This window comes from Agelaius phoeniceus, chromosome 3 (assembly GCF_051311805.1).
Source record: "Agelaius phoeniceus isolate bAgePho1 chromosome 3, bAgePho1.hap1, whole genome shotgun sequence".
In the NCBI taxonomy this organism is placed as follows: domain Eukaryota; kingdom Metazoa; phylum Chordata; class Aves; order Passeriformes; family Icteridae; genus Agelaius; species Agelaius phoeniceus.
Genome location: NC_135267.1, coordinates 7,318,341 through 7,343,495, shown reverse-complemented (window position 1 = coordinate 7,343,495; position 25,155 = coordinate 7,318,341). Strand labels below are relative to the sequence as shown.

Genomic DNA, 25,155 nt, shown 5'->3' with positions numbered 1-25,155 from the left:
TTTTTAAAAAATATTTATTTTATTTATTTCCCATGCTCCTTTTCTGCTTTGACCCCCAGGAACATGTTGTAGTGCTTTGTACAGGGCTGCTGCTGCTACAGTGATGCTGGCAGGATGTCGGCTTTCTCAGCCTTCCATGCCAAAGGATAAGGGGACGTCAGGAGGAGGCGGGGGGGGGGGGGGGGCAGGTTGTTTTGAAAGTTGTTTGTGTGTTGAAAGCCGGTGGGAAAGTTCAGGCTTCCCCATTTGGAAGAGGCAAGGCTGGGTTCCGCTCTTCCAACATGCGCTTTCCATTTTTAGCTTCATTCAGACGCAGACAGCAGTTCCTTTCCTCTTCCTCTCCTTGTTTGTGTGACACTTTTCTGAGGCAGCTTTTCCACAGGCGACTAAGTGGTCTCACGGCCATGACCCCACATTTTCTTCAGCACAGAATATTATTTTCTCTCTGAAGCATTAAGGAAAGGGTCTGAAAAAGGTAAAGTGGTTGTCACAGCCTAGGGATTTTCTCCTCTTTGTTTTTGTTCCCTCATTACTACCGAGACTGGCATTTTAAAGTGCTGCTTCAGTCAGAGCAGCTTCGTTTACACTGCTTTTTGGCTATTACTCAACTGTACCAACTATCCTGCATACGCTTTTAAAGTGTCACAGACTACTGTATTAGTCACACTGTATCAACGGAAACCACAACACTGAAGGACAATGAGGATTAAAGGCTGTTTTCTTTTTTTCCAGGCTGCTACACAGTGTAGCTCGGACGCTGTGAGTTTCAAGAATCTGGTGAAAGGGAGAGAGTGGACAATGAAAATGGACATGGAGGATGCTGACATGACTCTGTGGACAGAGGCTGATTTTGAAGAGAAGTGCACATATATTGTAAATGATCATCCGCTGGATCCCAGTGCCGATGGAGGCACCCTAACTCAGGCAGAGGCTTCCTTGCCAAGGAACTTGACTTTCAAATATGCATCTAACTGCAAAGAGGTAAGCGGCAGTGCTCTGGGGAAGGTTGGAGTCAGACAAGCCAAATCACAGCGCTTTGGAAAGTGTGTGCTCACCCTGTCTTTGATTCTTTAGCATACACACACACACACACCCTACCAACAACAACAAATGCTGCCCGCTAGCCTTTCATATGCGACCCTAATAACTCTTTTAAGAAACTGTGTGTTGGTCATCTGTTGTGTAATATTTTCACTGAAAATTGTAGCCAACCTATCCCTGAAACTGGTTCTGTACCAATTCGCAAACAGTTAAATTTTCACACAATTTGAACAGCATCTGAATAAGCATATTTAAACTGTGGGGTAGTTCTTTGTGCCAATTTCTAGGCTGCTGTTTGCCAGGACCATTCATTGCCTCTGGCTCAGAGATTAAAGTGCCTCGGTTGTCCAATAAATAGCTTTAAAAAAGTAAAGGGAAAAAAAAAAAAACAAATTCCTGGAAATGTGTTTAATTATTTCTTTTTGTTTTCCCTTTGGTTATGAAATTGCTTTATTCTTTTCGTGAGGTTGTTCTATTCCCAACTTCCTAAATTCTTAAAAACTCTGGCATGTCGGTTAAGGAAGTAATGGTAGAACTGTAGTGAGCTTGACAGAAGTGTGGTCGTAGCTTAAATTAACTTTTGTTTATCTGGGACAGTATCTTCACCGGTAGCTAGCCGTGCGAGTCTGTTCCATCCTTGTCCCTGGAGTGGGTACATTCTTTGTTGTTGTTTCAGAAGGGCTGGAAAGAAACAAGCCTGGATGAGCAATTTGGTTTTGTGTTTACTCCTTCGTATAGAGTAGCTATTATAGCTAGGTGTGATGTTCAGTAGCGTAACAACCCAGGGGACAACCCTTCATTTCTCCCTGTGCTGAGACTTGTGGTATAGCAACTATTACCTGTGCTTCTGCTTGGGCTAAACATACTGACCACAGAGCTGAAAAGAAGAGGTACACTCATCCATGCCTATCAAATATTTCCTTCCAGAGCAGGTACTTGTTTAATCCTGTGTATAGAAATAGGGCCAGACCCCCAGCTGAAGGGTGTTGACACTGTGGAATTTAGCTTGGCAGTGCCTAATAGAGTGCCAAGCTCATTTGGTAAGAGGTTAAAGCTAAATTCTCCTTAAAATCACTCTTCTCTTCCCATCTTGCCCTGCCCTGCCCTGCAGAACCTTGGCAGAGAAAGGTCATGCTCCAGAAAAAAGTGTGAAACCTGGTTTTGTGTTATCGCATTGCTAGATAGGTCTTAGTTTGGTGTGAAGAGGGAAATAAAGGTGAGACTCTGCCATGGGTTACAGGAGGATTTCTGATTGAAGGATGCATTGCAGTGTGACAGCTCGGGTCGGTCCTTGGCCGCCGGCTGATGACTGATTGGCTGCTGAGGCTGCTTGCTCCCTCTGCCCCTGTAGAGTCCTGCTGCTGTGGCTGGAGACATCCAGAGAGCTTTCAAAATTCCCAACACTGTGTTTGGAAACACCAAGGTGTAATTTCCTTATGCCCTGGCTCAGGTCAGTGAATCAGGAGGATTGCTGCCATCTCTGTATAAGAGGTGGGGGGAGAGAGAAGTTGTTGAAAGATTGCTGGTTCTTTCTTGTAAAATGTGACCCGTGCAGCTCCCTGCTAGTGGGAGTCTGAATATAGGACATCCTCCTTTTGTTCTCCAAAGCTCCCCCCGGTCTTTCTTCTGTGCTGAATTGCACCTACCCTAAGGAGCAATAGGAGCTTTTAAGCCCTGACTATCTTTAAGGTAGCTCTGCAAGGAAGGGCCGATATGATTGGGCTCTTTTGCCCACCTTCTGTGAAGGCTGCATTCTGGAGAATGTACAGACAGGTCTCATTTGCTACTCGTCTGCAGGGTGAAGTAGTTGTAAATGGCATAATCTGCTTGTGTGCTAGGAACTTCTGACATGCAACACTATATTCTTCTTCTGTCTGCCTTCCAAGTTTGATTTTGTTTAGTGAGGTCAGGACTGGCTACATGTGTTGCTTTTGCGTGTTGGTGTTTGTGGGTCAGTGAGGGAGCCTGATTCTGGTTTTGACCTCATGGAAAACCACTGGAGTCCTGACAGCTCAGGAGAGTGGGTTTTTTTCACTTGCAAAAGGATGAGGTAAGACTTTGAGGGATGCATACGTGCGTGTTTGCCAGTGGGTTTCAGATGTGAGCTGTCTTCATTGTTAACTTTGGGGAAAGCTATGGTTTCATCTGGTTGAGAGTCTAAAATGCTGAGTCAGTTTATTGTCAAAAAAGCATTTATAATATATTGCTTGTGAAATGCTGATACTGTCATGATTAGATCATTAAATCCTAGTTCTGTCATGATTGGTATTGTATCTCTGGCTGGAGCAGGAAAAGTACTGCATGCCTGCTTAGGGAGGGAGGAAGTACGGCCGCTGCTGTTAGGGGAGGGCTGCTTTTTCTATATCTTCTCCTTGCATGCTTTGTGGAGCTCCTCTTTAAAGGTTTATGCAATTTGCAAGGGAGCCCATGACACGTCATCATACTCTTGTTTATTCTTGGATCTTGATCAGGGACTTTTCTGAAGAACACATTTTTTGCTGTGAGTTCACAGAATGTGTCAGCCTTTAAAAAAATGAATTACTACTGCTCATAATATTTTAGGCTGTTAGATTTATATGAAGTCATTTATTTATTTATTTGTATGTGAATTATTTATCCTTTCCCCCAGTTTGGGCAATTGTCAAAAAATGATGAAATGTGGTGTCGGGCTTATGCTCTGGAAGGCCATATGTGAATGATTTTTTCATGCAGACATTTAAAAAAATTTTTTTCAATAATCTTCCCTTTGGTCTTGGTGCTTAAAGCCCAAACAGCCTTTCTTGATATAAAATGAGTTACTCTGCTATCTTGAATATTACTAGTATCTCATCCTGGTGTGTGAGTTTTGACAGAGGAAAACATATCTTGGCAAACCACCCATTACTGTTGCATATCTCTGATAAGGCCATTTCTTAGAGACAGACCCTGAATCAGTGATTTTGGTGAAAGGAATGATTTGGAGCTGTAATGAACTGTGCCTCACTGACCTCAGACACTTGCTCTCCCCTATTGCTTTTATTTATTTTTATGTGGTTGCCGAGGAAGCCATCTGAAAGCATTCTATTTTGTGGCATAAGTTTTAGAAAACTGGTCACTGAACAAAGGGGTAAAAAATACATAACTATAGAACTAGTAGCTAAAAAAAAATTAAAATCAGTATTAATTCAGGACACATAACGGCCTGCCCTGTTTGCGTGTGGAGAATGCTGCTGTTTCAGTGAAGCCAATGAGAGTTTTGTTTGGTGTTTTGGTTTTTTAAAGCAGTTTAGTGGTCCTATTGCAAAATACCATCCCCTTGCAGAATGAGCAGGAGTCGTTGTTGTACTTCAGTGCCCTCTCCCCAAACAAAGATGCAAGGAGCGCTGATCTTCCAAAGCGCCATCTCAGATCAGATTTGGGACCGGAGCGCAGCCGCCTCACGACCGGGGGCCGCGGGCAGGCCGGGATGTGCTGAGCGGGCCGGGCGGGCCCCCGGCGCCGCATTAGGACCCTGGTCAGTTCCAGGGCCGCGGTCGGTCCCGGGCTGCCGCCGGCCCCGGCCTCCCCCCGCCGGGCCGGGCCGCGCCGCCGCGCCCGGGCGCCGCTCGCAGCCGGCCCGCTCGGGCAAGCGGGCTCCGGCTGAGGCCGGGCTGCACCTTCCTGCTGGAAATGCTGTTGTACTAGGGAGAGGAGGGACGCGGCGGAGCGCTGGGAGCTCTGAAGGGAGAAGGGGTAAGGGCGTGTGGAGAGGAACGAGGGGGGAAGCAGCCGTGAGGCGAGGTGCGGACCCGGCAGCGCCCGGGCGGCGGCTGAAGGGCTGAAGGGCTCCGCCGCTCCTGGGGAGCGCCCGCGCCCCGCGGCTCCCGGGAAGGGCTCCCCGGCGGGCGGAGCGGCGCGCTGGAGGACACCTGGCGGACACAGCTCCGAAGTGCCGCTCTGGCACAGCCTCCGGCAGCCCGGGGGCCGCTCAGCCCCGGCTCCGCACCCGGAGCTGCGCCGCTGTCCTGTCTGCCAGCCCTCGGCAGCTCCCGGCTTCCTGGCCTCTTCTTAAGCCGCACCCGCTGAGCTGCGGCGGGGCAGGAGCCCCTTCTGGCTGCGGCACGGGGGCTGCCTTAGCGGCCTTCTCCTGCAGGGTGGCCCTCATCGATCCTAGCAGCTGAGCTTGGGAGGGAACAGTGGAGTCCGAGAATTGCTGACCTGAGAGCCACCGTCAGCTAAAAGTCATCTGGACAGCTTTAAAGCCCGGTTTAGCAAAACTTCAGTGTTGGCACAGGCAGATGTGCGGAACCTTCTGCCAAGTTCTGATGGGTACAGGCTGAGAAATCATCTTTGCTTCTCCCCTGGCACAGCTGAACACTAGCGCTGTCTATAAAGTGGATATCAAAAAGTATCTGCTGTGTCAGAGAGTGTTTCAAGTTGACTGGTTCAAGGAGTGATTTCTAGAGATTCTGAGAATTTCATTAAAGTCGTTTTAATTAAGGCCAAGATATTTTTAAAACCATGAAAAATCTCAAGCTATCATGCAGTAAAACTGGTAGGGTGTGCTTGTAGCTTGGTTGTGAACTTTGCTTGAGAGGGCAGATGGATGTAAATTAAGATATATAGGGAAAATGAGAAGAACATCTGCCTTTTTCAGCTCTCTATGAGACATGTACAAGCAAGACAAAAATAAAACTGAGCCACTGAGCTTGTTTCAGCATATGGTAGGTGTAAGAAAATTTCTGGAAGTCCCTCTTCTCTCTCTTCAGTCCAGATGCACAGATCAATAGATCATTTAACTACCTCTGCTGTTGATGTTTTAATTTTTTTTTCTTTGTAGTGTGCTGAAAACACATGTTAAAATGCAAACGAGTACAAACAGCCACCACGAACACCCAGCAATCTGTTTCCAGGTGATTCCTTGAATCCATGGCTGTTATTTGGCCCCTTTATTTTGACATTTAACAGGAAATTATGCTAGGTGTTCATTTTTTGCTGGGATTTTTAATCTTGACCAGTATACAGGCAAGGATTCCTCTGTCTGCCTCTCACTTATGCATTAAGGATCACAAAATGTAAGAAAATGTAGCATGAGAAAATCAGAAGGCTTAGCTAATTTGTGAAGCACTGTCTACATATAGTCCAGGGTTTTTACCATCCTTTGCTGAGAAGGACTGTTAAAAGAAATAGAAAAGCTCACTGAAGTGAGCTATCTGTAGGGTCTGAGGAGTGCTAATCTGCTTTGGTAAGGACATTGATTCCTTGTGGGGTACAGACAGCAGTAATCCCAGTTCTCAGTCTTCCTCAACTACTTCTGGTGTTTCTGTCTTGTTCTGAAATCCTGGTGAGCAGAAAGACAAGTAGCAAGATGTGTGGCAAGACAAGTGGAAAGATGTTTAATACATTTTCCTATGAGAGTTTATAATATATTTGGTTTTAATACCAAATTAATGGGCTTTTTACCTTCCTTTTTTTCTACTATCTGAGCAGCAAGATCAATCTTGCAAAGGCTTGGGGTTTTTGGTTTACAAAATTGTTGGTTTTCTAACATTGTTTAGATACATTAAATTTAAGAAGATTGGTGAGAAACAGAGAGACAAAACCAATAACTCAGCAGTGTTTTGCAAAGGGTTACTCCAAGGCACGTTCTTCTGAATAATGATGAATTGCTTCCTGATTTGTGGTCAGTGACTTTTTTTGGTATAATTACTGTCAAGAAGGAAGCTGAACAACCAGAGTACATTTCTTAGACCTAGCATAGTGGAGCATTTTCTTCAAAATCCTTACACCTTTTCTGACCAAACCCACTTAAAATATATGTTACCAGAACTGATGATTCCTTTTTGTACAAGAAAGTGACCTGTGAGTACATGTCCCAGAGCCATTTCATATTCTGTTTTGTATGCCACTGTATGCTCGTAAGAGAACTGAGGGTTGTCTTTTTTTTTGTGTGTTCTCCTTTTAGCTATCAGGGCGGGTATAGACCAAAGAATGGAGGGGGGTGGAGGGTGGTTTCATTTTGATCTGGAAGAGCAGTCATTCCAGTTCCTAACTTATTAGAAAAGCAAGCTCTGTAGCAGTGAAGTGATTGATAGATATTGCATATTTTTGTTTGCTGGAACTAGACTTTTAGGGGTTGCCTTTGATAGGGAAGAATAACTTCTGAAGATATTTGACAGTCTCTGTACATTTTGCTTACTGTTTCTTCTTGTATTTCCAAAAAGCACATTTTTAAGGTGGTATTCATCATCAGCTTCCATATGTCTTAGGAAAATGCTAGTACCTAAAAAACCTGTTCATATTGTAACCAACACGATTGTTCATTTATTCATTTCTGTTTTGCTGACCTGTCACAGAAAATTCGCTGCATTGTTTGCTTTACCTTGTTACATTTGGGGGACAGGGGAGAAGAGGGAGACTTCTCATTTTCTCCTGGCAATGGACTGATCCTGTGCTGCTCTTCTTGTAGGTCACTGGAGTGATAAGCAAAGAGTACATCCCAAAAGGAACACGCTTTGGACCCCTGGTGGGAGAGATCTATACCAGTGATACGGTTCCCAAGAATGCAAACAGAAAATACTTTTGGCGGGTAAGTAGGAAAAAACAGCACCCCGTTGTTGCAGTGAGCAGATCACTAAATGAGTATGGCTGAGAAGCTGGGTCACTTCCTGCTGTGTGATGCAGGGGACAGCCTCTCTATGTGGCCAGGCACAAACAGGGCCAGTGGGTGAATTAAGCTGAGTTAAAAGCCTGGCTGTCTTGGATGTAGGAACTGTGTGGGTGGAGAGAGCAGTGGAGATGCACAGCCCTTCCTGGCTCGTTCTTCCAAAATGTATCTGTGCTGATTCTGTAGAGAAATAGTTCTGCTGCTTGCTGTAGGGCAGGTTATTTTGCATTTCTTCACAGTGGAAAGTGATTCTGATTTATGCAAGTATCACATCCTTGATTTTTCCCACCACGAAGAAGCTGTTAAAGTACTGCATAAACTTTCACTCTGGAATTATGATACATTTTCTGACATTTCTTCCTGCTTCTTGTATAGAGCTGCCATAACACAGTGGTGGTAGTCTTCAGCATGTATCATTCAATTCATAAATCTTTCTAGGCCTCCTCAGAATTGTTAAAAAACCAGCTCATGAATCTCAGCAAAGGGAAAAGAGACAAACACCAGAGGTGGTGCCTAATTTGTACTCCATAGTATAAGCTGGAAGAAAGCAGCAGCCAATGTGTTTTGGTGTGGGCAGTCTGTGCTGTGGAATATGCTTCCAGTTTATCAGTTGACATAATCCTCATTTTCCTTACAGACACATTATTAATTGTTAGAGAACATTCCTTCAGCCCCATCTCATTCCATGGATTTGTTTTGCTGCCTTCTAGCCATGTAGGTTGTGTCTAAATCCGTGGATTTGGGACTGTGTCCAAGCCTCTGCACTCAGGTGCCTGCCTGCCTTAGTAATATCCCAACCTCATATCCAGGTGAAACCCAGGGCATGCACCAGCATTCCCCACACCCCTTTCTTCCTACCTAATTGAATCATTTTGGTTTTCTCAGATCGTCCTTGTACGATGTAATACAGCATTGCACAGGCAGTTATTTGCATGAGTGTTTTTACCGAGCAGGCAACTGTTTTCACATTAACAAGGCCACAAAATGTTTCTTTTCGTTGAACTTTTTGGGAGCTTGTGTCCAGTCTAGGAAGAGATCAGGAGGCTGACACAGGGAAGAGGGGCTGATAGCTATCTTGCAGGACTTCATTCCTATATTGCACTGAGAAACGTGACATCATTCTTATGATGTGATTTTAAGCCTTAATGTGGAGGGATCCTCAGAAATAATATCCTGGGAGCCACCTAGGCATCATCAAAGTCCCTGTTACAATCTCTTGATTCGTTCAAGGCAGACTGCTGCACTGAAAATGAATTCCTTCCTAGGGGTCTGACACAGCCTTGCATATGCAAAGGAAATTGTGGGAGATAACTTCCCACATGTTATTAAAGGCATCCTGGGCTCGCTGGCAGGAGCGGGAACATCTGCTGGGCGCCCGGGGCCGCTGCCCGCGCCAGGGGAGCGGGGCCGGCCGGGCCCGCGTCACTTCTGGGAAGCGCTCCGTGACTCAGCACATCTGGGCGCGCCTTCCCCAGAATAGGTGGGAGCTGGGGGCTGCCTCTGCCGGGGAGCCGGGGCTGTGGCCCCGACGTGGGAGCGGTGGAGAGCTGGTTTGGGAAGTGGTGGCAGGCGTCAAGCGCCAGAGCCCCGCGTTCCTGGAAGTTTGCGAGCCGGGGTGAGCAGAGAAACGCGGAGGCTCCTCTTGATGCAGCACAACTCGCCCGGCTCCCTTCCATTTTCTCATAACAAACACACCGCAAAATCTCTCGCAAGCTGCTTTGATGAGGCCACATGTATTTCCCCCTTCTCAGTTTACAGGAAGTTACTCTTAAAGAAAGTGATTCTGGTGTTTACGGCCCGCGTTAAAGGGCCAGGCCGCCTCCCTTCTCTGCCCGCCGGGCTCTGGGGACACGGGAGGGTCCCGGCTGGCCGGAGAGGTGCGGAGACAGTGCTGGGGGCACACGGGCAGGAACACCCCGCGGAGGGTTTTCTCCGCCAGATAAGCTCTGTCTCCCCTTTGGAAAGGCATTTCCTGCTCAGCGAGGTGCGTTGCTGGTGCGAGCTGCTCCCACTTCAAGGTCTGGCTTTTGCCTGGTCATCTGTTTTCAGAAAACCAGGAACCCCATTTCATCCAGCATGGAGCTAGCTCCCCTTGAGAGTAAGCAGTGTGTTTTTACAAGCATGTTTCCTGGATTTCTCTTGATTTTTTCCCTTTTTTTAAATAATTCTCTTATTATTTCAAGAGAAAGTAGCTTCTGTCAGTGATGGGAACTTCTTTCCCCTGAAACTGCTGAGCAGTTTTCAGATTCACGTTTTCTTGCCCCTCTGTGGACAAGTCAGAACATGTCCCTTGGTAGGAAAAATGACATCTCATGGGCTAACCCCTGGTCAGGTCTTCCTTCAGTTATGGCAGGTGAATTTCATCTTTGCCTCGCCCAGCCTGCCTACAAAAGGGTTACAGTTCAACTATGAGCAAGTGTTGCTTTAGGACTCTGGGGGGTGGAGAATGTTTGCATAGTTTAAACCTTTGGGTGGAGGTGGTAGGAAACTGCAAGTACAGAGGCCATAGAAAGAGGCGAGAACTCTGACATAGCACAGCCAGTCAGTCTTATACACAGGTGACTCAAAGCATTAATGCAAGCATGCACTCAGACCTGCCCTCATCAGCATCACCTACTTGTTGATCAGAGCACCAGGAAAAGGGCTCTAAGGTAGACTGTTCACACAGAGAGAGTACTCTGCATTTCAGATTTTGGGTCTTGTTTTCCAAAACTAGCTAAGATTAAATGGAAAAGGTGACTGTGGACTTGCCTTTAAAGACCTTCTTAACTCAGAGGATGTCATTGTTGGAAAGGCAGGAACACAGCTTGAACTCTTACTTCGTCTTAAAAAAAAAAAAAAAGGGAGCTTATCACTTTTCCCCTCTGGACTCTGTGCCTACATGTTGCATATTGTGCCTATATATATGTATATATATTCACAAGCACTTCCTCTCTATTCCAGATCTATTCAAGTGGTGAACTTCACCACTTCATTGATGGATTTAACGAGGACAAGAGCAACTGGATGCGTTATGTAAACCCTGGCTACTCTGTTCAGGAGCAGAACTTGGCTGCTTGTCAGAATGGAATGAACATCTACTTCTATACCATCAAGCCCATCCCTGCCAACCAAGAGCTGCTTGTGTGGTATTGCCGAGACTTTGCAGAGAGGCTGCACTATCCCCCCTCCAGAGAGCTGACAATGATGAACCTCAGTAAGTGGATTACAGTATAAACAAGGAATGCTAGTAATGTCTCTTCTGCCTATACAATCTAATAATAAGTTGTATAATTACACAGCTGCATCATCTGTTGTGTCACAGGAGGTAGCTTGGAGTGGAAAAGGGGAATTAAAAAACCCAACACAAGAGAATGAGTTCCCTGTGCCTGTTCAAATGGAAAGAGATTATAAAATCTGAGTAGTTGTTTGTTTACAATCTGAGTCTTATCTGGTGAAATTCTGGACAGACAACCTGACCTCTGTCTTCCTAACCATCGCTGTTGGCTCTCTCTCAGACTGTGCAATTTCAGATCTCACGGTGTGTTGAGCAAAAGTCTGCTTTGGTAGCATATACTAAAGGCTGTCCACTCATGCTCCCAAAGGGCTGCCCTCACTGTACCAGGAAGTGGCAATGTGCCATGACTCTGTCTAGGTGTCTGACAAAATACGTGTTTACTGCATAATGCACTTTGAGCCTTGCATCTACCCTTACTTATCTTGTGGGAGCAAACCTCCTGTGGTCTTCTCATCTGGTTACTTGTGTTTTGAGCTCAGTGTACTTTGTCCCCATTTCTTGACTTTTTATTGCAGCTTTCATTTTCTGTTCAAAAATACTAGCATTGGTAGCAGAGGGAAGAGGTGTTTCCAGGAGTTTGTGTTCCTCTGTGGTTTCTGATTATTTCCAGCCTTGGTGCTTTACTTCTCGCTTAATCACTGCCTGACACCTCACCCAGAGCCCCTTCTAGAGAAGAAAAGATTCTTGCTGACTTCTCAGTGGACTTTTAGGCTACTTCCCCTGCTGCTGCTCTTAAAGCAGAGTATTCTTTTGTCCTTCTGCCAGCGACTACATTGAAACTTGAAGGAAAAACTGCAAGCAGTTTTGTTGTTTGTTTGGTTGGTTTTTTTTAATAAAAAGAACTATTTACAGTTATTTGGCAACAAGGAATGGGTTATAAAATAGCAATGTTACTTGAGGATCATTAGAACTGTCATCCCATATTATAAAACTTGTATCACACATTCAGATTAATCAAAAGTACATCTATACTCTGTGGGTGTCACCCTTTCACTAGCTTTTTGTCCTTCCCTACAAATTAACAGAAGAAAACTTGTCTCCTAATGACAGAGGGAAGAGAGGGAGGGAATGTCTTATGCAGCTATATTCTCTATTCAGAAACTGTCTCACTGAGTCTGTCATCTTTGCACATATGTCATTTCACCACTCTCTGTGCAGTTTTATTTCCTGATATAATGAGCTGTTGGCTTTTCAGTGGGACCTGCAGGTGAGATGAGAGAGCAGCATGTAGGGCTCTGGTGGATGAGGAGTTTGCTAAAATCTAGTCAGGCACATTTGGTCACTAGCTAGGAGGATACACAAACACGGGTTCAGTTTCCTGCATCTGCTGGCACCTTGGGCTTCCTTGCAGAAGTAGCAGTTAATGTATTTGTAAAGTGTTTCTTACTGTGTCTGGTTACTCTTAATCAGGTCAAAACTAGGAGTGTCTGGACTTGGCAGAATAACTGATTTCAGTAAAAGTAGTAGGCTCAGTATAAGGATTTAAAGAAATGGAAACCTGAGCCACAATTTTGTAGTTCAGCCTTAATGTTTGCAGTATTTCCAGCTACTGAGTTTGAATAGACATTTTTCCCTTTTTTAAGATAATTACATTTAAACCATTTAGAAATTTTATGTTAGTTCCTTCCACCTAAAGAAAATAGCAATTCAGAAAATGAGAAAAACTTTTCACTTTTTTTTTCTTCTCCCCTCATTCTTGTGAGCAACACAATCAGGCCTAAAGCCTGCAGATGGGCCAAAAACCCTACAGGTACCATAAGGATTGAGGTTTTCTAAAGTTAGCCTTTTGAAAAGTGTGGAGGAAAAATCCAAAAGTCTCCCAAAGATCTTTATTTGCCAAAGTCCCTGTAGCAATGGTGCAAGCAGGGGTGGTTTTTCCAGCATTAGTACTGGAACCAGATGAGTTTACTGTGAATGCCAGCACTGTTTAGCTTTCTTCTGCTCCTTTCTCCCAGGCCACTTGTTAAATCTAAAATTAGAGAGCATCGTGCTGCCTCTCCAGCCTCTCTCTGTCACAAAGGCTGGCCAAGGTACCCTGGCACTGCATTCATCCATGAGTAAAGTGCAGGAGTTTGTCCCCAGTTCTCTGGCACCCCGTACCTGCTACAGATGTGGGACTTTGGCTTAGCAAGACATCTGAACACAGCCTTGCTTGAGGGGGACCCCCTCCTCCCCCCCAACCTGCTAGGAAGTCAGGAAAGTCCTCTCCAGCCAAACGGATTGCTAATAATTTGGTGTTTGAAGTGGTATGGCTTCCCTCAGAAGAGCAGGGGTGCATCACCACCTCTCCCAGCCTGTGGCTGCTGGTTTTGGCACCCACTGAGAAGGAGGGAGGGAAAGTTGGGGTACAGGTCCCAAGAGGCAAGCTGAAGTCAGGGTCTCCTCCCATGGGATACATGCTGGTGTGGGCAGGAGGCAGCCAGTGGCCATGGTGTGTTGCACCCAGATCTCTCCCTTAGCTGTGTCTTGGTGTGCAGTGCACACTGGTGCCTGTGGGAGGCTTTGGAAGAGTCTTACGTTGGCTGGCTGCCCAGCACAGGAGAGGCCAGCTGGGACACACACCTACAGAGACCTTCCAGTCTTGCCAACTTAAAATACAGGCAGCTGCTTTAAGTGCCTCAAGGGTTTGGGGATCACAGCCTTAGAGTTCAGCACCTTAGCTCCTCTTTAAGCACCAGAGCAGGATGGGCCTCCGGGGAAAAATGTATCAGGGAATTTCTCTGGCTTTATTTCCTGTAATTAGTGGCCTCAAAAATGAGAGAACTACCACTTTAGAGCATAAGTGTATTTACACACCCACATGTAACATCTACTTGCCTGTGTAACAGCAAACTTTCAAATTAAAGGTAACTTCCCCAGCATTAGCTCATTTGTGCCGCAGAAGGAAAGCATCCAGATGCAAGACAGCAATTAGGCATGTACTTAGTTGTGGGTTTAACCCTGTCCTCTGTGTTTTCCTGAACTGGGGCCTTTGACCCAGTCCTTCAGACGCTGGAGCACACACCTACCTTCACAGCCATGATTAGCTCCAAGTGGAGCTACGTAACTTCAAATGGATGTTGAAGTGCCTGCAAGGAATTGCACAATAGTGGTAGAGGTGAGACTCCACATTATCCCAGTGCTGGAAACTCAAATGTCATTCCCTTCCTGTCTCTTTTGAGGTCTCTAATGTTTTCTGTCAGGATTGGAGATGTCACCTTCAGATGGTGCCATTGTCCAGTAAATAGTTTTAAGTATGGTGGCACAAGATTTCTGTATTCTGCTAAAAATAAATTTTCAGTAATTTGTTAAATGTGCCTAAGCTCATTCAACTGCTCCTTCAGATTGTCTTTTAGTCTGTGATATTTTATTTAGCAAACACTGAGGAAATTTGCTTTGGTGGTTCCAAATGGTTTAGAATTTCATTCTTACCTCAACATGGGAGGATTATTTTAGGATGAAGGGGTGGAGAGGGTAACAGTAAAAAAAAAAACCAAACCAAAACCAAACAAGAAAAACCCAACAAAATCCAAACAATTGCATTGACTCAGGACATGACTATTTGATAATAATGTTCATATATTGCAATCATATGATGCAACTTCCTGCTGCTCATGTCATGTTTGTCTCCTCAGTCAAGTACAGGCAGGTGACATCTTTTGGTCAAGCTTTAGAAAAAAGTTCAAGCTGGGGGAAGATAATTTGCATATTTACAAAATATTTGGCAATCTTTTTGTTTTGTTAACAGGTTCAAAAAGACATTATTTAAAATGTTTCCAGTTCTATGAAGATTAACTTTGTAATGCTTTTTTCTTAAATGCGATTTATTCTTCTCTTCTTCCTGCTGGCCCTGACATGCTGGCCGTTAGCTCAGCCCTGTCGCTCGCTTTCCCTTTTGTTTATGGACAGTTTCACTTTCTGGTTTTGAAGCTTTTCTGTTTGGGTTGAGAGGAAACATCTGCACTTGCTTAAAAAAATGCCTCCTGGAATGTTCAAAAGGGCTCAGGAAAATGATTTTTAAATGATATGAGAAGTTGTCTTCACAAAATCAGAATTTGAGGACTGAAGTTGTCTTAATATTGAGAATTATTTGAAGGCTCCCAGAAAGACCTTCTCTGAGCAAAAGGTTTTCAAAGGCATGTCACACTGCCATGGACACATTTAGAAAACAGATGATCAAATTTTGTACTTCTGAATGTTGGTCTCTGTTCTCATTTTGAGTGGAAACAGTCTTTGTTTTGCCAGCTTCACAACTTCGAGGTTCTCTTTCTACTAGCAAAAGAAGTGCTTAATTTAGATCGAAAATGTGAATCGGCATAATTAAGCTCTACCACTCGAAGTGTTCAGTACCATCTTACTCCTGAAATTACTGTTGCAATTACTGTCTGCCTACAACCGTTTTTCAAGTTTTTAGAAAAGAACAGATCATTGTTTTTATGAAATGTTTCTCAGGCTACAGCTCAGAGCACAGGAACTGAGAGCAAAGTCTATAGCTCTGCAGCAGTCTGTAGCTGGAACACCCACACTGGAGTAACTTCAGGCAACTCCTTCACCCAAGTTTTATCAATACTTAAAAGTAACAGGAGTTTTGTCCCTTTTCCTCTTGCATGCACTCACTGCTCTCAGATCTGAGCAAATAATCTGTTGACCTCAGTTAGACGTGTCAGGATCCTCAAGAGGCATGTCTGGGGTTTTTTCCTTTCTTCCACCCCCCACCATCACCCTCAGATCAGTAACTTAGAAATGCAGCTGCTTCATTCTTGTTTTGTTGTGAATCTCTTTTCTGTGTGTCCCTCTGACCACAGAAACTAGACAGATCTTGGAGGAGTATGTGCCTATATTTACTGTATATGTATGTGTGTGTATATGGGGGTGGGGGGGAGAAATGCATTTCAAGAGTGAATGGGAGACATTCTGATTGGTAAAAACTTAAATTGAAGATCACAAGTTCAAAAAAAAAATTCCATTTATAAGAAATATATCTCTTTAACTTTGAAGTATGGCTCCTTTAAGAGCAGCAAGAAGGGTTGTAAACCTCTCAATCAGTTTCAGCCCTGGTTTAAATACACCTTCAGTATAAAACTGAAGAACCTCTCCTTGGCCCTGGACATTACCTTCTCTTATTTTACACAGTGCTGACACACTTGTTTATGTTTTGGTCTCTCTGGTGTTCCCACATGTCCCGTGTGCTCAGGTAATAAGGGAAAAAGCCAAGAGGGGATTTATGGACCAAAGATAGCTTGCAAACTAAAGAGAGCTGTCACAGTTAGACTTGAAAAAATATCTTTAAATATCATAACTTCTGTCTACACATGGAAATTAGTAGGAGGGACAGCTTTACTGGGAAAATTCAGAAGGGAAGAAAAGAGCAATTATCTGTAGTCAGTCAAGAGAGAGCATGGGATTGTTGCACAAAGAAAGTTACGATCTCTGCATGAGCTTCCTTTCTGTCACTCCTGGGCTTGCTCCTGCACATAAGGCACGTACATCCCCACCCTCATGTTTAACCTTGTGACAGTGGGAGCTCTTTCTCCAGCTGAAGAGGCCCCAGTTTCTCTATCACTTTTCCAGCACCACCAGCATTTCTCCTTCCTCTTCCCCTCCCCCTGGGTTTTTTTCTTTAAAAGAGAAAAGTGTCAATTTGAACTTCCTGCTTGACAGACCCCACTGAGAAACTGATACGGGCCTGATAAGGTGGTATTTATTTATTTTTCCTGCTGCAAGGCTTCACAAGTCCTGCCTCCCACCCCCCTGTCCAGGTTTCAGTACTGCCTGGTCTTGATACTTCCCGATGCTGATAGTGTCACCAGGAATGTTTGCTCTGAAACACTGCTGTGGTGAAAGGCAGCTGATAAGAAGATAGAGATAATATTACTTACAGTGCCATTTTGAAGCTTCTTGAACCTAGTAGGACCTCTGTGCTATGCCCCAAAATCTGGCTGACGTTTAGAAAATGAGTTATCAGTCCAGGAGTACAGACAAAATTGCCAAAGAAAGTAAATGTTTTTTAAAACTGGAAAACACAACATGTTATTACTTTATTTTTGATACAGCTCTGCATTAAACTTTGGACACTAAGAGAAGTAATTGGGAAGCTATCTGTGTGCTTATGTGTGCATATGCTTGCTGTACAACACTTTAAAGTTTTATGATAAATATTTTAATTGAACCTAACTGTGTTCAATTGCATTTCATTGGAGCTTGAAAATATCCAAACTACTCAAAAATCTCAAACTAAATTTGCTTGTTACTAGTCTAATGCCATTTCAAAACGGATGCTACTGTAAAGTGGGTTGTTGTAAGTAGGAGCATGTTTTGCAGGCAGCTGTTTTCTTGGATAAGTTTAATAAATGGCTTTCTTTGCCTTATAGGGTAATGTTGCCAAATGATAGATTCCATCAGGGTAGTGAATAGTGAAGCAAAGAATCTGTGTTCAAAGCAGCGTGGTCATTGCCTGTTCTCATGTTCCTCACTTGGTTCAGATGATCCTCCAAAAATCAGAAATAACTGTTTCTCACCTCAGACAGTGAAGTAAGAACAGTCAGTCACAGGAGCAGAAACGTTTCTAAAGGACTGCAGTGTTCTTGAGTCACGTGCCTACTGGTGTTGGCTTGTACCTCCTGATGGAAAGCCTTGCACTAACTATGATTATGAAACCTTCTTAGTTCCCCCCCCCAATAATAAAATATCTTACAAGTAATCAAGATTATGTAACAAAGGTAAAGGCAGATTTGTTTTTTTACTGAAGTCATCTTCAGTGTGCTGTTAAGGTTGTATTATGTCCAGATAGCAAGGTCTTTGAATACAAATAAATAGAGTATGTGCTGACCTGAGATGAATGTATGCTAGCTTCTATGTCCTTCTAAATACATATTTCTTTCCCCTTTTTTTTTTTTAAAGCACATTTCAACTTAAGCTGGAGCCAACCAGTCTTGCTTTCTTTTGCTTTGCTTCAGCATTTTTTTTATAAAATACAGCTGTAAGCAGAGGAGTTTTGCATAGACTGAATGCCACAGAAATCTGCAGTAAATAGTCTGCTTTGTTGTAGATGTTCCTAAGCAGTATATTTAATGAGTAATGATCTGTTTACTGATGGAGAATACCTTCTCTTTGAAGAAGGCTTTCATCCTAGCCAGCCATGGTTTTTTTGGTACTGTAAGTAATTGAACTGGCTGGTGAAGTGACTGCTGCGGTTTGGCAAAACCCGATTTGTCATGCCTTGTTATTTTACTGAGGAACATTTCTGGGAGCTTGTGTTCTGCAAAGTCCTTCAGTTAAACCTGTATTGTGAACAAATGCTCATTACCACATTTATTAGAAATACTGCTTAAAGAGACATTCAACAGCAAAGCTAGGCAAATTCAAGGGGTAAGAAAGTTGAAATCAGTTTGCAGAGTGGAGGCTGGCACTCTGCAAATGCATCATCATCCAGATCTCTATGTACTGGTTGGTATCCCTTAAATTAACAATGCTTTTTATTAACACTTAATACCAGCAGGCATTTCTTCACACAATTAGTTTTGTGGCAAGTTGAATGATTGCTCATCTCTGAGAGTAGCCCTTCCTTCCCACTAAACTTGTAGGGGTTAGATTCTGTTTTGAAAAGAGATAGCACCAGTGGCATATCTAAATAATCGTTACCTTGTCTTTGTATTTCAGCACAAACCCACGTTAATCCAAAGCAGCACAGCACTGATAAAGATGAGCTTTATCAGAAAAGTGTCCCAAAGAAGGAGCACAGTGTGAAAGAAATCCTGAAAATGGAATCCAATCCTCCTAAAGGAAAAGACTTCTTTCAGACCAACATTTCACCAGTTACTCCAGAAAAAGACTTGGATGATTTACATAAGAACTATAGCCCGGAGAGGTGTTTCTTCCCTCGAGTTGTCTACCCAATCCGACCTCACATTCCTGAAGACTATCTGAAAGCTTCCTTAGCATATGGCATGGACAGACCGAGCTACATCACTCACTCACCCATCCAGGCATCTACTACACCAAGTCCTTCTGGGAGGAGCAGCCCAGACCAAAGTTTAAAAAGTTCAAGCCCTCACAGTAGTCCGGGGGTCACAGTTTCACCTCTGGCACCTACTTCCCAAGAGCACAGAGAGCCATACTCTTACTTGAACGGATCATATGGCTCAGAAGGATTGGGGTCTTATCCTGGATATGCACCTCCTGGCCACCTCTCACCTGCCTTTCTACCGTCCTATAACCCCCATTACCCCAAATTCCTGTTACCTCCATTCAATATGAGCTGTAATAACCTGAGCGCTTTGAACAATATCAATGGCATCAACAATTTCAATCTCTTCCCAAGGATGTACCCTCTTTATGGCAACCTGCTCAGTGGAGGTAGCCTTTCCCACCACATGCTCAACCCCACCACGCTCCCCAGCTCATTGCCCAGTGAAGGAGGCCGTCGACTGCTGCAGCCTGATCATCCAAGAGACTTCCTCATACCAGCACCCAACAGTGCCTTCTCTATCACGGGCGCTGCTGCCAGCATGAAGGACAAGCCATGCAGCCCTACCAGTGGGTCCCCCACCGCTGGTACAGCAGCCAGTTCGGAACACATAATGCAACCTAAACCTACCTCAGTGGTGTTGGCTGCCACCGGCGGTGAAGAAGCCATGAATCTCATTAAAAGTAAGAGGAATGTGACCGGTTACAAAACCCTCCCATACCCACTGAAAAAGCAGAATGGGAAGATCAAGTACGAATGCAATGTTTGCTCCAAGACCTTTGGCCAGCTCTCCAATCTGAAGGTAGGCAGTGGAGAATAAGACAGGAGCCTTCTTTGAAGGCTCAGGTTTCTCCCTGCAGGCTTTCGAGGAAAAGCAGGGTCAGGCCTCCCTTGCTTTGTTAGGCCGTTTATGTGTCTGGGCTTAATACAGTATCCCCCAGCAAGAAAGCGTGGTTGTGTGCTTTAATACTGAGCCACCTAATTAACTAGATAACATTGTATTTTGGCAATGGGACTCTTCCGCTGACTTTAGGAAACATCTGAAAGCACTTTTGTTGTAGCACTGGAAACTGCAAATTGTTAATTGCTTTGTCTCTCCCTAGGTGCACCTCCGAGTACACAGTGGAGAGAGACCATTTAAATGCCAGACTTGCAATAAGGGCTTCACGCAGCTGGCTCACCTCCAGAAGCACTATCTGGTACATACGGGAGAAAAACCCCACGAGTGTCAGGTATGTAACACAGAGAGAGAGGTGATTCCTTCGGAGGCCAAAGGGATGGCAGGGCTTTGCACACCCCCTACAGTGTGCAGGGAGGGCTGAGGGACAAACCCTTGGCTGCTCAGGGCCAGAATCTGTACCACAGCCGGGCCCAGCCCTGGTGCAGCAGCGTCTGTGAGACAGCACGATTGCCTGCAGCCTGCTAGAGCAACACCTGCCTGATAGAGTTTTGCCATCAGCCACACTCAAAATGACATTCAGCAATATTTAAATAAAAAAGGTGGGGATTTTTTTCCCTTTGTGAGAAAGTGTGAAGATATAGAAAGCTGCTGCTTCATCCTGCCGTCTCCTCCTAGGTGTCTGTGATTTAAACCATAAAATCGCCTCCCACTCATTCGCTGTTTCTCTGCCACCCCCCACATTAGGTTTGTCACAAGCGGTTCAGCAGCACCAGCAATCTCAAAACCCACCTGCGGCTCCACTCTGGAGAGAAGCCTTACCAGTGCAAGCTCTGCCCAGCCAAATTCACCCAGTTTGTGCACCTGAAGCTGCACAAGCGTCTCCACACCCGGGAACGCCCCCACAAATGCATCCACTGCCACAAGAGCTACATTCACTTCTGCAGCCTCCAGGTCCACCTGAAGGGCAACTGCCCCGTCGCCCCGGCCTCCGGCCGCTCCATGGAGGACCTGAACCGAATCAACGAGGAGATCGAGAAGTTCGACATCAGTGACAATGCTGACAAGCTGGAAGAAGTGGAGGACAATATCGACTTAACATCGATCGTGGAGAAGGATATACTGACCATGCTCAGGAGGGAAATGGAAGGAGCTAACCTGAAAGTCTCTCTGCAGAGGAACCTGGGAAATGGGCTTATCTCCTCAGGATGCAACCTTTACGAGTCGTCAGATATGTCAGTTATGAAGTTGCCTCACGGTCACCCACTACCTCTGTTACCTGTAAAGGTCAAGCAAGAAACAATTGAACCAATGGACCCTTAAGACTTTTTGGCAAAGTGATTTTTTTTATTTATGACTTGGCAAGTCAGGGTGCCTGTAGCAGTTGCTTGTACATAGTTTCAATGCTGCAAAGCAATCTTGGCTTACAGTAGTTTCCCTACGCTCTTCAGCTGAAAGAAGGAACTCCAAAGTTACTGTTTTCTCAGGGCATAAAAAGGGGCAAAGGACTCTGCATTGCCTCGCCAGTTACTAAGAGACAATCATTTATCCATAATTATTTTTTCAATGATAGTACTTCATAATTTATTATGCAATTAATCATTCTAAAAGCAATAATTAGGAAAATGTTTACAATGACTGGAAAAATTCATTGTAATTTTTACTTTAAATGTTTTTATTTTTTGTTTTATGGGCCATTCTTTGTAGATATTTTTTTTCTGCACATCTGTTTTAAGAACCTAAGATTAGGGTTTCAGTAAATGTGTTTTATGTACCAATGTCTTTTAAACAAATGTGGTTTTTCATATTGCCAAAGTTGGACATGTGACATACAGAATCCTAGATCTGTTGGTTTGAAAAAAAATGCTGTGTACTTTCATGAGCAAATCACCCCACTGGGAATTGAAAAGGAGAAAAAAAAAATAGCAAACCAACAACCCAGAGTAGCAGCAAGCAGGGAAGAAACTTTTTCTCCTGCCTCTCTTCAGGGGAGGAGAAAGATTCTTCTACCTGCAGCTCTCCCTGGAACAGATGTGGCACAGCAAACACCGACCTGCCATGGACAATACCACAGGTTTTTAGAACACAGCTCCAGCCCCACACATTATCATGTAACTTTAAGACCAAAGGAACACATGAGCCTAAAGTGGCTTTTCTAAAATAAAATCTCACTTACATTCTTTTGTTTCCAAAAGCAGTTTAAAAGCAAAGACACAAATATTATTCTGCCTAAAAGGGGCTTTGGGCAGATTTCTTTCTTCTGGTTTTTAGTTTTTTTGGGGGTTTTTTTTGGCCAGAGCCTTCCAGGGATAAAAAAAAAAGATGGTCATATTCCCTGAGAAAGAAGGGATTCAGTTTTACTTGTATTTTTCTCTCCCACTTTGCCTGGGTAGAAGTGGGGAACAAAGTCCTTTCCTGGCACATAAATTTTTTTCCTCCTTCCTGTACGACTCAGATTTTTCTCAGTATTTGTGTTTGTACATTTTGTGGTTAATTTAATTAAAGAAGAAAAGGGCATTGCAAAGTTGTTGAACAACAATTACCTCAGTGCTTGTGTCCAGTGGTGCAGACAATGCTGTTTTACCTAAATGCTTTGCTACTTTAGAGAAGAAACCAAAATGTGCACAGGGAAAGATAGAATGCACATCCTTTTATCTTTTTGTTTTGCTAAGCCCAAAGATGATATGGTGACGTTTGAGGTGTAGCAAAGAATACATGTATATTTATAGATATATTTATACCACTATACGATATATGTATATGTATATATATTTATACCACTTAAGTTGTGAGCCAAACCATGTAATAAAACCTATTTTTCATCTAAGTGTGAAAATCAAATGTTATCCCAGTTCTGCAAATAACCAATGACCTCAAAACCAGAAGGTTGAACCAAGGCATTTATCACTTGCAAATACACACACACAGCTGAAGGTGAAGCTGGAACTTGCAAACACGTGAATGACATCATCATGCATCCACGTGTGGCATCTCAGTGAATTTGGTGGGAATTACCCTGTTTGCAGGCCAGGGCTCCTTCAGTCCCCTGCTCTCCTGGCAGTCTGCACTGGGGGGGAAGGAGGCTGGTGGTCAGTCAACAGCCAGCCAGAAAATGTAACTGAAAGAACTTGAGAAGAAGCCAAATATGACCCGTGCGTGATGTGGTCACAAATCACAGTAAGGGCAGCATGGAAGTCAGGTGGGACAAGGCCCTTGTCTCATTGTGCCCTGCCACTAACGAGTTGCACAGTCAACTCACATGAACATTATTAGCATTATTACACACCTCCCCACATGTATCCCTTTTTGTCTGGTTATGTTCTTAAAAAAAATTTTTAGAAGTCCACCTCAACAATTCAGGATTCGGTGGTCTTTTTTTTTTCAGCAAACTTCATTTTAATGCCTTCTGTTAAAAAAAAACAAACAATCCTGAAATACAAATCTCCAAACACAGCTTTTGAAGGACTCCAGTTCATTACATTTCCACTCCTGCAAATTGTGAGGCTGACATCTTTTAAATGTAGCAATAGTTCATAAATATAGTACTTAATTGTAGGATAAACCAAAGTATCACTACTCTGTCACTGGACACACACTTTTCCTATTATTGCCTGTAGTGCTTTCTTGTATTTGATACAAAATTTACAAGAATTTATATGCATCAGCTTTAAGAATTGTTACTTCTCTTTACTGTTTCCCCCTCCCCTTAGACGTTTTACATGTGAATGTAGCAACAATCAACAGTGTTTTTGGGGGTTTTTTTGTCTCTCCTAAGAAAGACTCTGACCAAAGTTAACAGGCTTTTTACTTTGCTAGAACAACAAACTATTATATGTTTACGTATTGGTTTACATCATTATTTATGTGCAAATTGTCAAATGTAAATTAAAAATAAGTGTTCATTGCTTTACTGATGCTTCCCTTGTCTTCAATCTCTCTGCACCAGCTGGGTGGTTGTGGCCCCAGCACTGGTACACTGAGGGTGATGGTGTCTTCAGCAATGCTGTCCCTGCCTTTGTGGGTTCTGATTTTCCTTCACAGAAAGGTGCAAACATCGATCCCAGAGCTGAATACGCTGGCTTCGTTTTGTACAGAGGTTTCCTCAATTTCAGCCAGTACCTTTTTTTAGAAAAAAAAAGCCAAGAATTTTCAGTGTTTCAATGGAAATGCTTGAATGCTATCTGCCTCAGAGATACATGACCAGGGTTCTCATTTACATTTTTCCAAATGATTGTCATTTCTGGCCTGAAACCCTAACCACCGGGACCACAATGACACACTCAAAATGTCAGTGTGAGACCACTTAGTCCTGTCTCAGCATGGTGGGAGCTGCATTCAAAACAAATGTGGATCTGTTGTAAGTGCTCACAAAGGACATGTGAACACTGCACTAAATCCAGGGGAAGGTCAAGTGTCCTCCCCTCCTTCTCCACCTCAGCCCAAGAGTAACAGCAGGCCAGGATGCCCCAGAAAGCTAATTCAACATTTGCTACTTCCATCATTTACCGTGAGATCTAAACCAGAGAGGCCATGTGCTGCCCTGCCCTACCTGAATGTTAAAGAAATAACGTTCCTGCACATATTGAGACACTCAGCGCCGTATGATGTTTTAAAAGTATTTCACTGTCCTCTTAAAAAAATTCATTTAAACATCTGTCTCAAGAATTTGAAATACTGCCAACACCGAACTGTGGAGTTAAGAAAACCAGAGCACTGTTGTCATAAACGTGCCAAATGCAGCATGTTATATTCCTATATTCGACAGAGCTATTGCTGTAATAATTTTTTTAAAAAAACATAGGATAACCATTACCACCATAAATCATACTTCATTACTTGGCAAAGCGTTACGTTGTGCTGGAGAGTTATGTCCTGGGGACACTTGTAAGCTTTAGAAGATGTTTAATAAAACACATTACATAAAAAGACAATGCACGTTATAGATCACAGCCGAGCGCGGCCGAGCACGGCAGCTGCTGCCTTGGTTCCTGGCAGCCCCCAAGCCGCTGGGAGCCGCTGAGGGCTTGGGGGCTCCGAGCAGCGCTACAGTGGGATTCAGCCATGGCAACACCACCACCACCAGGTCAGACAACCACAACAGCCTTAGCAAGGGGCTCGGGAGGGCGGGGAAGCTCATCAATTCGGGAGCTGCCACAAACGCGGCCCCGTGAGACCGCGTGCCCCGGCACAGGGCCGCCGGCTGCCTCTGGGCAGGCAGGCCTGATGCCCATCCTGCTGTGTCAGTGTGAAAATGCTGAGGGGCTGAACGTGTTGGGCAGTGTGGCCTTGCCAGCTGAGCTGCTTCGCCACAGGACAAGGTGAATTACAGCAGAGATAGACTTAAGCACGGATTTAGGGAGGATGCTGCT

At 44.1% G+C, this 25,155-nt stretch overlaps 2 protein-coding genes across 2 annotated transcripts in view; one reads left to right on the top strand and one right to left on the bottom strand.

Moving 5' to 3' along the window:
- ATG5 (autophagy related 5) overlaps positions 1 to 25,155 on the bottom strand; it is a 122,396-nt gene continuing 97,241 nt past the window's right edge. Inside the window, exons 9-11 of the transcript XR_013181726.1 lie at positions 20,945 to 21,065; positions 7,382 to 20,797; positions 1 to 1,722 (exon numbers count right to left, since the gene is read on the bottom strand). The gene's annotated coding sequence lies outside the window, so the exon portion shown is untranslated. The remainder of the gene's footprint in view (positions 1,723 to 7,381; positions 20,798 to 20,944; positions 21,066 to 25,155) is intronic.
- Positions 739 to 23,696, top strand: PRDM1 (PR/SET domain 1). The gene is made up of 6 exons (XM_054629569.2): positions 739 to 981; positions 7,469 to 7,588; positions 10,610 to 10,862; positions 18,582 to 19,690; positions 19,992 to 20,120; positions 20,534 to 23,696. The coding sequence occupies exons 1-6, from the start codon at positions 799 to 801 to the stop codon at positions 21,107 to 21,109; spliced, it is 2,370 nt and encodes a 789-aa protein (XP_054485544.2). The 5' UTR covers positions 739 to 798; the 3' UTR covers positions 21,110 to 23,696.

Coding starts and splice junctions, on each gene's coding strand:
- PRDM1 (XM_054629569.2), top strand. CDS start 799: ATGAAAATGGACATGGAGGATGCTGACATGACTCTGTGGACAGAGGCT. Junction 7,589..10,609: donor ACAGAAAATACTTTTGGCGG/GTAAGTAGGAAA, acceptor TCTCTATTCCAG/ATCTATTCAAGTGGTGAACT. Junction 19,691..19,991: donor GCCAGCTCTCCAATCTGAAG/GTAGGCAGTGGA, acceptor GTCTCTCCCTAG/GTGCACCTCCGAGTACACAG.